We start from the raw sequence: 12,823 nt of genomic DNA, 5'->3' as shown, positions 1-12,823 counted from the left end.
GTCTGCCAAAAAAATGATTTTCATCTGGGGTAGTCTGAGTCTACAACTAATATTACATTGAAATATGAATATAAATAGAACAAAATAAGGACATTTTTCAACAATAATCAGGTAAAAACTCACCTTGTCGTTGGCCGATTTTCGAGATCTTTGTACCTATCGAGAGCTGAATTCTTAGACTATCACGACATCAGAGTGTGTGTCGCATGTGATGAAGCTATAGACATGTGTATAGAGCTAGTCTATATAAACCACCTATATATCAAGACTGGACTGTCGATGTTTCCTCCTAGAGAGGGCCAGTTCAGTGCGGCATCGCGCATGGGACATAAAAGTCCGGAGATCGAGACCAGGGTGACCTCGTTGCGTAAGAGGTCATTTTGTTTTTCGTTGGACCCCTAATCCCTCATAATCCCGCTCTGAGTGATAAGAAAAGCCCTAAGGGCAGAGTGTGCACTCCTAGTGTAGTAACTCCTTGCTCAGACTGATCACTTAGCTTGAGAAAGTCCACAGGAGTGGACGAAAGCTTGCATAACAAATTTAAGGTTGATAGAAGCTAAAAACTACATGTTAAGAATATCCTCATTTATATACATTCATAAGGAATATTGTACAAAGTGCAGGAACACGTCTCACTTTTCAGCATACATGTACCAACAATTATTGGGGGGGGGGGGTTATAGGTTTCCTTTAATTGTGTACCAAGTACCGGCATGCCTTTTTTTCAGGCAGATTTGCCATAGAGTACAGAATTATTGTTGTATCATTATTCAATGAGAAGTTGGGAATAAGGGTACTCACCTCTTGTGTTTTCTGACTAAAATGTCTCCAGATCTGGCCTACATCAACATTTCCAGGCCTGTAATGCAAATAACAATGATTATAATGATGATAATATTAATAATAATAACAACAACAATAACAATAGTAATAATAATAGAGGTTCTGGTTAAAACTATGCGCAAGAGGTGACTCCAATAGTACTATTTGCTGTGGGGCGCAGCCCCGAAGCAAATGGTACTTTTGGAGACACCGAGGCCCATAATTCTAACCAGTACCTCGAATAGAAGGCGTGGTATATTTGTTTTATATCCTGCAAGAAAAACAAAATCAAATTTAGAGATTAAAAATAATGTCAATTTTTATCAAAAAAAGACTTAAAATATATTTTGTTTTCATTAAATTAAGATTTGAAGAAGAAAAAAAAAATCAAAAAAATAATTCACAATTTTTTTTCAACTTCCAAATAGTACTCCCAAATATTACTCTTACATGTATATTGTACTTTTTCAGAGCAACTTTAAAATTTATGACATATTTCTGGTCACGTGACAAGCTCTCAACCAATCAGAAGCCAATAAATTTGTGATGCATGATATAATAACAAATATGTTTTTTTGCTAGTTTTATTCTTGGGTGGAGGTGTTATGGAATAGTAGTCAGTCCATTTGACTCTCGATTTCCAAGGATTGAGGGTTCAAATTCCAGTCCAGCACTAAACCTTGTCCTTGGACGCATTTGCTGTTCGCATCACCGGCCGTGCGTGCATACCATAATAAAAAATGCATCATTGATCAGCTGTTTTTACTCTGTGGCTGCTGCAGTCCAGTAAACTTGATTGAGTTACTGAGTTGCAGCGACTCCACCATAATTTCACAGAACCCATACCAATTTATTTGAAAGTCATTTTGCTCGATTTCGATTAAACATCAGCATGTTTTACTCTGTACAAAGACCGAACCATTGATGCTCCATACACACCCGAGTCCCGCGCAAAAAGTCCTGCACGTATAACTGTACATGGGACTACCCTCTCCTGCCCATACCCCTTTAGATGGGACTACACTTATGCTGCCGTGAATGTTTCGCCAAGCTTTTTTTTCCTGACATAACCATGGTACCTAAAATTATGAAAAGATATTTGGAGGAGAGCTTTAATATACTTCGATTTATCATTTATGAAAGTATCGATCTTGAGCAGTGACGGAAAATATGAAAAAACCGGCAATATTTTCAGATAGAAACAAATACAAAATGGCACAATTGCAATATTCATGAGTTAGAACAACTCTTCTTCTTTCATGTGACATATTCCAATCATTTCATTTGGTGGTTTCTAAAGCGAGATTTTACAGTTTAGCCGAGACTCTTGTGTAGCGGTGCTGCGGTGTAGCGTAAACAAGTTGTTTACTTTATGCAAATTAGGCTTCAAGGACGAAAGCTTACGCATAGTTAATTGTACCCTAGCCCCGCGCCTGTCGAAACCAATATTCTGGGGATGACATGTCAGACAGACTGAAAGTGTGGAAAGTATAAATTTCATTTCCTTCCTCTTTCTTGTACCTTACATTTTTCTCCCCCTTTTCTCATCATTTTAATTAAAATAAATTTGATTATCATTTTTTTTGTTTGGGTCGTTGAACTTTGGGGGGGGGGGGGTGCAGCAACCCCCAAGCCACCAGTATGCCAGTGCTTAATAACATTAAAAGAATAAAAAAAAGCTCACAAATTATGTTTAATGTTTCCTAAAACTCAACCCTCGACCTTCAACCTGCTCTGCAGTAGTCTGTACAGTGTACATGTATGCAAACTACATCCATTTCTCGTGCATGAACATATTGCATTTGATGCTAGGAGTTTTAAAAAGGAAAACAAGCTTTGAAATCCTTGAATTGGTAACACATCAAGACGTTCAAAATCATTGTTTTTTTCTAATGATCAAAATTAGCATTTTGTTCAACTTTCCGACTACGTTTCAACCCATGTATTTGCTTTCAGAGGTATTATACATGTATTTTCTTATATTAACAATGTAGTATTATATATTTGTTGCCAATTTAAAGAACAAGGTGTGATCAATTTAGCCCTTAAAAAATCCTGCCCCAAAAGTGTTGACCGTATGTGTCATACGTTCGTACCAGCATGTACACTATATTTGAAGTACTCTGCTTGTTCATGTACATACATGTACATGGTGTAAATCAGTATTAAACGTACATCTTGCTTGGAAAGAGGGGCGCTTCCTGTTGAATCATCATGCCCTGTATCGTTCAGATTACCTAGTCTTAAGGTACAGACTCCAATTGGACACTATGACACAATTCCTCAAGCCTTGATCTGAGCCTACATGTAGATCTGCCAGTTTCTGGTCATGACAAACAGTAGCTTAAAGATGAAGTCGAGTTCTTGTCATGCGATTGCATTGTGAAAGAAACGGTGTGGAATCGACCAGAAAAGGTCGATCATCTAGCATATAAGAATTTGTGTGTATTGCAAGGTTCTGGAATCATCAAAATGATAAGAAATTTGGCCAAGTCTTGGTAAAGTTAAAAACACTGTACACAGAAAGATGTATATGGGACTACACGAACACGTGGCGTAAAAATCCTACCCTAGATTTTTACGATGTTACATGACATATTTAGAATATGAAGGCATTTGAAGAGCCATGCTTTTCAGGGAACATGTCTTACCTGATGTTCTTCAACACTTGCATAATAAGAATGATAGTGCTCACAAATTATTGTTCACCTCTTCCCAGAACTCAACCTTCTCTTTAAAGTACAGAGCTTATTGTAGTCTCGTATTGCAGACACTGATGCACACAACAACCATTGACAAGGTTTCCGAACCTGTAAACTACATGAAGAGTCTAATCACGAGGAAATCCAATTTACTGTGCTTTGGCAGGCATGGATATCCACAGTTCAGGGTGCTTGACTCTCCATGTCCCTAAAGGCCTGCCTTCATCAGACCGTAGTACCAAAATAACCCACTATTTTAAAGATAAAGACCAGTTATGGTCATGCGATTGCATTGTGACAGAAACAGTGTAGAATCGATCAGAAAAGGTTGGTCATCTAGCATGTAAGTACTGGTGCGTACTGCAAGGTTCTGGAATCATCAAAATTATAAGAAATTTGGCCCAGTCTTGGTAAAGTTACAAGTACTGTACAAAGAAAGATGTATATGGGACTACGCAACACGTGCGTTATATCTATCAGGTCCAAATAGATATATTTTACCAAATATATCAATTAGTAGGTGGTTTCTCTCCAAAATTAGTATGATCACGTATTAGTCAGAACATATTCTTTCACATGATTGGTAATAAGAGCTTCCATTTCATTTTTTGAGAGGGGGGCGTTTCCAAAACTGGTCTTTACCTTTAATATTCTTGTAGGGCTGCTGTACCGTTGTTGCAGTGTACATGTAAGTGCCCTTCTGACCATCTCTTTTGTATACAGATTTACTTGAAACTTTCAACAGTTTGCTTCTTTGATTTTCTGCTTTCTTTTAGAGTACGGCAGTTGTTTATTTGGGTTGAATTTCCCGTTAATACCCTGCACTGATTTTCATCGGATGCATCCGGACGCATCCGATGAAACGGCCAGTTAGAAAGCAACAGAGGAGAAAAAGGCGATTAAATAGCCGATGAAAAGAAGAGAAATAGGCGATTAAATTCTCCTGAGTACTCCACTTTTGACAAATTGACATTTTAATTATTTTGTGTGGTGTAAGAAATAGGAAAGTTGTTCGCTACTAAAATCGGTGGCAATACCGATTCAGCAAATTTGGAGAGCCCATAACTCTTTTGATTTCAACTTTAATAATTCATACAGCTTTATCTTCTTTTTTGTTGTTGTTGCTTTCATTCAAACTTTCACCAGTATTATATCCTTCTCTGTGTGTTTTGCTTGCTTCTAAGGCCTGTTTTCATCAGCACGAGAATGCCAAATATCCCGCCATTTGAACTATCCGATCGCAATTTATCCAGTTCGCAATTTATCCAGTTAATTTGCGTCTTCATCAGCCTGAAGTTGCAATTATTTGGTTGAGATAATCATCCCAAGATATCTTGGGCTAGTTTGCAAAATATCTTGCTATTTGTCTGGTGCGTCCTCACCAGACCAATAACTCGCACAATGCGCAAACGCTGAGCAAAACATCTCGAGCTAATTTCTCGAGCTTGAGTTTCAATTTTCGAGATCAAGTTTCAAGCTGATGAAGACGCAATTTGTAACTTCGGGATTCTTCCCCAAATCATAAGTAGCAGGCTATTTGGCAATCAGCAGGCTTTTTGGCAATCTTGAGCTGATGAAAACAGGCCTCTAGAATAGTTTGCTATCAGTATCAAGGTTGGATTTCCCTTTAATCTCTATGGAAGCAGGTACGTGCATATTGTCGAGCAGTATTGTCCGAAACCCAGTTAATAATAAAGTACCCTCATATTTCATATATCTTGACATGACGCCCAATTTGAGATGCGCTTAAAAGCCCCATTTATTTCTTTATAATCCTTCCCCATTGAAAGACCAAGTGCATTCATAATTTACTTCCCAGCTGGAAAGACAACCCCCGATACATAACACTACCAAGTTAATGCTTAATACAAAAGACGCTTGCTTACAAAATATATTTTATCACCTGACGAAGTGGAGCAGTGGCACACGAAACGTTGTGATCTTTTAGATCCCTTGTTGACCATACATTGCGAGACAAACGAATGTCACTAGCAATATTATTTTTTAAACTACCAGGTTGTTTATTGTTTTGGCAACCATCCCTCATCATGTTTTTGTCCCTTTGACAGGATCCTATTCTCATATTACTTGTATCCTTCTGTATAAATATTACATGTTCTGGCTTTCTGGAGCAGACTTGAGTTTTGATCACCATTAGATCAAGACCCTCTTTCTAGCTGGCTCTCTCTTCTCTTCTCATATTACTTGTATCCTTCTGTATAAATATTACATGTTCTGGCTTTCTGGAGAAGAGTTGAGTTTTGATCACCATTAGATCAAAACCCTCTTTCTAGCTGGCTCTCTCGTCATCTTGTGTTTAACATACCGGTACATGATGGAAGTTCATGATGATGTGACTGATTTGATTCTCCAAAGTTTTGAGATAATAAATACTCTCATATGACTCCGGAATTACAAGTCTCTCCTTGCTGATTCATAGTATGTACCTCTATACTGCCAATATATCACACACTGATCGCAACACAGCTATGTGTACATGCAGTGTACACCCAACCACTGTTCAGGTCATGACAGCAATTATAGGTTTTATGGCAGGCAATAGGATTTTAAGGGATTTTAAAGGGTAGGTCCACCCTAATAATGACCTGGTACATGTACAGGTATTAATAAAAGTAGTGAAAAAAAGAAACAAATTAGTAAAAGTTTGATCAATGTTCGATTGAAAGGTTCTACCGTACATGTATGTCCCATTTGCAGGCCCAAAAGATGAAAAGGTTAAATTCCAACGGCATTTGAAAGATAATAATAATTTAGAACTTCCCTAAAGAAAAGGGGGTCTTTAAGTGGGAAAATAACGACTATTAGTTGTCAAATCGACTTAAGAGCTATAGAGTGGTGAAGTGTGACGTCATCAAAAATCTAAACCGGTATTTAGAATTTCTCAAACTTTTCTTCATTTTCCGAAAGAGCATAACAAAAATGTCCAGATATCGAAAACCAATTGAATATGTTAAGTATCGGCTGAGATATGACCATCTGAATAAAAATATTTTCTATATAGTGTCATATGCTCTGGCTCACAATGGTTAAGATGGAGCATGTTTTGGAGAAGCCAGACATATATACATGTAACATAGTACCCCCATATCTTGGCAAAGTGTTGGTATACTCTAAAATGTATTAAAAATAGATGTACGCTATACTCTTTGGGGGAATTTTTGGTGATAAAGTGAGCTTGGCAACGTGAGTGTTTCGATGGCCGTTAAATATTTTAAAAGATTCGGGTGTTATCAGCAAAATAATTGCACCGGAGCACACCGCCCGTACCCGGACACTGCTAACGCAGATAGGGTGACATATTCATAATTCCTACAGAATTTGGTGTTTGCTGCGAAAGGGATACACTACCTTTAAGAAAGGGATTGAGTACCGTATCGAACATTTTTCTTGAGCTGATGAAGACAGGCCTATTGTCATTAATATCCATAGGGGTGTTTCACAAAGATCCCAAGTCGAACTTAAGTCTAAGTTAGACTTAAATATTATGGAGAGCCATTTGTAGCCTTAAAATGAAATATATTCAAAAGCAAAAATTCAAGTATTTTAGACTTTTTATAAATTCCACATCAAGAACATGAAATCTCCTTGATAATAGAACATATGAATGATTTGAATCAACATTTTATGCCTTTTTAATTAACTTTTACAAAATATTTTCATAGATGCTAATGGCTTTCCATAATTTTTAAGTCCAACTTAGAGATAAGTTCAACTTAGGATCTTTGAGAAACACCCCCCGGAACACGTTACAGACCTGAATAACAAAGATGTGAATAAAAAGTCAGTCAAAACATCCTGGCCAAACAAATAATTGGTCTTTTCCAGGAAATGACTCCTTCGGGGGACAGGATGAGGTTTTCTTTAAGTTTTTGTAGTACTTACTTAAACAATTACTTCTACTTCTGAGTTGACACTTAAAGATAAACTTTAGTACTGGTAATGCAATTGCATTGTGAAAGAAAAGGTGTGGAAAGGATCAGAAACAGTTGATCATGTAGCATGTAAGTATTGGTGTGCACTGCAAGGTTCTGGAGTCATCAAAATCATAATAAATTTGACCAAGTCTTGGTAAAGTAACAAGCACTCACATAGAAAGCTATTTATGGGACAACACACATGGTGTCGGGGCTGGTACTACCTTGATTTCCTTGTCTTTCTATGCTCATTACTCAGCCAGTATACATTTTCTTCTGAAATTGTTTGGCACATGTCATTTATTTGTAATCTTGAACATTCAGTGTAAGTTTCGTTTGATTCTGTGAGAATTTTTTTTTTTTTTTTACCAGTACTGGAGTTTATCTTTAATACTGATGTTTAAATTCTATCAAAGATCGCTGGAAATTTCTAGTCCATTTCCGTTGCACTACATCACATGTAACTACATTGCACAATGATGAAAAAGAGTGATTAAATAGAGAGAAAAAAAATCATTGAAGCCTCGAAACTGGCAGAGCTATGACTTCTGACATTTATGATCACTTTTCTGCAGAAATGTAATGTTCATTCACATTGGTTCACTCCACTGAATATACAGTGTACATTCTTTTTTTAACAAAAGAAGAGTGGAAAAACTTTATAATCGGTCATTATTGGTGCCAATTCAAGGAGCAAAAGCTGATGCATTGACATGTGTAGACCTTTAGAAAACTCTGAAATGCAATATTGCATTACTCTCTCTCTATCCCTCTGCGCTCGCAACCTACCTGATTCACCGCATTCATGTCCTTTTCACTTTACAGGACTCCCCTCACAAAAGAATACAGCTGTTCATAAAATACAAAGAAGCCCTACATAGGATGAAACTGAACGAATACCCCTCTATCTCTCTCTCTCTCTCTCTCTCTTCTTTCTCTCTCTCTCTCTCTCTCTCACACACACACACACACACTCTCTCTTTCTACCCCCTTCTCAACCCCAACATTCGACTCAGGACTCCCCACATGGGGAAACCGCAAACTTATGATTTACATTTATTCTTTTCATTTTTACATTTACTACCGGTAAATTAATTTCAATTAGACTGAACATCCAGGTCACAATAGATACAGTGTAATTGGTCTTTTCCAGGAAATTACTCATTTAAAGAGCAGGATGTAGTTATATACCTGTTCTCTATTATTAGTAAATAGAATAGATCAATAGAAGTAGTTTAAGCTTTAAGTACCACTTTTAAGTACACGTACATCCCGACATGTACCAGGTAGTTGATTATTTTACATTTCGGTGTTGGCATCTGTCAGTGACATCTTTACATTACCCTTATTTATTTATTTAGTATTTAGTATTCATTTATCTATTTATCCATTTAATTATCTTTTAATTGATTTAGATATTCATTAATTCCTTCATTCGTTTACTCACTCACTCATTATTTCATTTGGTATGTTTGCTCAATTAAAATCTGTATAATTTCCAGAGAAAAAAAAAGGGTACAGTACATTCATTTGAGAGAGATATAAAGGAAACAAGAAAGAAATTAATTTCTTTTTTTTTAAAGGTTTTAAAGTTGTTTTTTTTAAATGGCTCTCCTCACTAGCCAGTGCAGTGGTTTACAAACATATAAACTTACATAACTACATGTAGGTCCTACACATAGTAATGTACAATTGTACTGTACATACAATCTCAATTTTGTTTATCTGCTGCTGATGATAGCCAGTAGTAGTAGTAGTAGTAGTAGTAGTAGTAGTAGTAGTAGTAGTAGAAGTAGTAGTAGTTGTAGTAGTAGTAGTAGTAGTAGTAGTAGTAGAAGTAGTAGTAGTAGAAGTAGTAGTAGTAGTAGTAGTAGTAGTAGTAGTAGTAGAAGTAGTAGTAGTAGTAGTAGTAGTAGAAGTAGTAGTAGTAGTAGTAGAAGTAGTAGTAGTAGTAGTAGTAGTAGTAGTAGAAGTAGTAGTAGTAGCAGTAATAGTAGTAGTAGTAGTAGTAGTAGTAGTAGTAGTAGTAGAAGTAGTAGTAGTAGTAGAAGTAGTAGTAGTAGTAGAAGTAGTAGTAGTAGTAGTAGTAGTAGTAGTAGTAGAAGTAGTAGTAGTAGTAGTGGTAGTAGTAGTAGTAGTAGCGGTAATACTACATGTACAGACTACAGGCATTTAAATCTATTCTTTTATAAAAGTCAAGTACAGTATTAATTATGAGTATATTATATGGGAGAGTCTCACTATCAGTTCCTCACACTCATGAGTCACAGAAAAGAATGAGTAGATACATTTAAAGTGACTCTGTATCAAACATTGTTGAAGGTTGATTAAAAAAATTGCTTAATTTTTGTATAAAAATGTTACTTATTATATTCCTTCTACTGTACTACCCCTCTGACATGCAAAAAATCCTGACAAATTTTTCAAACCACAAAGATATCTTTGGTTTTCTTTGAAGGCATTGATGTACGACACCCTTTAACAGTGATTAACAGTAAATTCTCCCAACCATTTTTGAATTTTCCCAACCATTTTTCCATGAAAAAAAGACATAAAACAGGCTATTAGTATTACAAATCTGTCAACACTTACGGTAAATGTCTAGAATGGTATGTACCTGTAGAGCAAATTTATTGCTTTGTGGCGATTTACATTCACCTAAAATGTAATTACATTGTAATAATGTAGTTGGGAGAATTAAGGAATCGATCAGATCAGTTTTTCCTAATTTGTATCATTAATAATTATATGGTCCGTTTTCACTCAAATTTTCTAAAAAATCTTTAATTGTACATCTAGCATTGAAGTCACTACACTACCTTAGCACCTCTTAATCTTAATTCTTATCTCATCTGAACAAATACCAAGTCCCTTTAAGGATACGGTGTGAAAGAAAGCTTCATTTATTTATCCGGAATTGTATGAATTCCATAATGCTGTTTACTCGAGCAGAAAGAGCAAAAATCAGAGGAACTTTCGAAAACCAATTCTGATGCAAATTTGGGGGTAATGTCCTGGAACCTATTCCAACATCGGTGAACTCACAAGAGTTGAAAAGATTGTAAATTTGTATTTTAGTGTAGTCTATCTACCCTAGAACTATTATTTAGCCTAAAACTGAAATTTAAGTTTAGGTGTCATAAATTGTCACTAGAGTTACCAAGTTAGAATCTACTGTTAACTAAAGTACCGATTTTCAGTGAATTCTGGTTTGTTTTGTTTAGATCTAGACCTCAGGCTCTACTCTAGCTAGAGTCTAGTGCCAGTGGTTTTTGAAGATGTTGAGAAGCAATAGGGGCCTAAACTTACTTACTAATTACTACTAGGAGTCGGACGTCTGAACAGTTTTTCCTACACAAAAAGTGTAACTTTTTTAGGGTCTAGACTAGTCTAGACTCTAATAGGCCTATAGGGTCTAGAATTAGAAAAGCCTAGACTCTAGGCCTAGAAATAGTAATGCCTCCTTCCTCGATATGTGGCCTTGAGTTGACCTATCCATGCCTTGACTAGATATCCTAGGTCTAGACTTCTAAATGTATTGTAGATTAGACCCTAGGCCCTACATGTTCATTCACTACTACACTACATCATGTACATGTAGGCCGTAGTTCGGTCGCACACAATAGAGTTTAAACACTCTCACTTGCCTCACTCTCACTTACTTTCGTGAATTCAGGATACCTGTTACAAAATATTCCTTATTGATTCCATGGAGGACGAGTATAACGGAAACAGACACAATGACCGTCACGAGAATTTTCTTTGGAAGCCGGTTCGACATCTTTAAAAGTTAAAGTCTCATCACAGGCCAACGCCGCCGCCTTCTTCTTCTTCTTCTTCTTCTTCTTCTTCGCTAGCCTATTCTTTAGGAACTTATACAGGCCACCGTCGTCGGGTGATGTAGATGCTGTGCAGGTGTATATACATCTAGATCTAGGCCTACATGTAGTGTCTCAATAAAAGGTCGACAATGAACTATGTGCAGTTAAAAGCCTTCTTCCTGTACCAGATGATGATGATGATGATGATGATGATGATAATAATAATGACGAGCACACATGCACAGTCAGCTAGTCGAGTCGAGTCATGATAAGATATGATGTGAACTTGAAGAGCCAGAGCCTACTACAGCCGCGCGCCACATCGGGTACGGTCGGAGAGCGATCTGGAACAACATTTGATGACTCGATCAACTTTCACTGTATGGCGCCTTGATTGGTGGCGGTAGTCGGTCGTCGGCGACCCGCGCGCGCTGCGGTGCGCGCGCTATGTGCTAGCGCTTTTGTATTTGTACGTACATACGCACGTACACACAAATATATTTATGTACTACAGCAGCTGTCGCTTCGGAGCATATCCATCTTTTCTAAACCAGGGAGATATAATAAAGGCAGATAACTGCATAACTTAAAGGTACCATGTCCCATTTGCAGGCCAACAAATAAAAAGGTTAAATTCCAACGACATTTGAAAGATAATACCGTACTAATTTAGAACTTCCCCCTCCAAAAAAGGGGGGCTTGAAAAAATGTCTTAAAGTGGGAAAATAACGCATAGTATAGCATACATGATTTACTCAGTCACGCTAAACAAACACTGGCAAATTATTATTCAATACAATCTGAGACTGATACTATTATCTAGATCTATTTAAAAAAAATTATTGTCAAAATAATTCCATAAATTGGGATAAAAAACAAATATTCCAACTAAATGAGCGTCAGTGTATTTAATTGCTTATGTAGCCATCATGATTAATAGCATGGGCGTCGATCCTTACGTAATACCTATTCATCAGGGGGGATGAATGAATAGATCACCCCCCCCCCCCCTGATGAACACCCATGATTAATAGCAGTGTATCTCAAAGATTTTTTTATCGATCGCAAGTTCGGTAGTGAGCGCAATTTAAGGGATGGCATTATACAGACTGGTCATGATTAATCGTAACTTGTTGTTGTTGTTGCGATTAATGGCGTTTCCATCGTCATTCGATGATTTTCGCCAGGCAATGTGGCGTAGTTACTGGTCCTCTCTTGAAGGTAAAGACCAGTATTGGAAATGGAAGCTCTCATTACCAATCATGTGAAAGAATATGTTTTGACTAATACATGATGATAAAAAATTTGCCGGGAAACCGCCTACTAATACGTATATTTGGTAAATTTGTTTCTCTCATGGTCTGTGAGAGATATAGGGTAGTAACTTTACGAAGAATGGGCCAAATTTCTTATCATTTTGATGATTCCAGAACCTTGCAGATGCTAGATGCTGGATGATCAACCTTTTCTGATCGATTCCACAACGTTTCTTTCACAATGCAATCGCATGACCATAACTGGTCTTTACCTTTAATACTTTTAC

General features: G+C 36.9%; 1 protein-coding gene across 1 annotated transcript in view; it reads right to left on the bottom strand.

Annotated features, from left to right (window-relative positions):
* Positions 1-11,332, bottom strand: part of LOC577909 (galactosylceramide sulfotransferase) — a 46,236-nt gene extending 34,904 nt beyond the window's left edge. The window contains exons 1-2 of the mRNA XM_030988587.1: positions 11,122-11,332; positions 802-859 (exon numbers count right to left, since the gene is read on the bottom strand). Coding sequence (XP_030844447.1) covers positions 802-859; positions 11,122-11,240 — 177 coding nt within the window. The 5' untranslated portion in view covers positions 11,241-11,332. The remainder of the gene's footprint in view (positions 1-801; positions 860-11,121) is intronic.
* Between the last annotated feature and the right edge of the window lie 1,491 nt (positions 11,333-12,823).

This window comes from Strongylocentrotus purpuratus, unplaced genomic scaffold (assembly GCF_000002235.5).
Source record: "Strongylocentrotus purpuratus isolate Spur 01 unplaced genomic scaffold, Spur_5.0 spur5_scaffold_17, whole genome shotgun sequence".
Lineage (NCBI taxonomy): Eukaryota > Metazoa > Echinodermata > Echinoidea > Camarodonta > Strongylocentrotidae > Strongylocentrotus > Strongylocentrotus purpuratus.
This window is presented reverse-complemented; position numbering and strand designations above follow the sequence as displayed.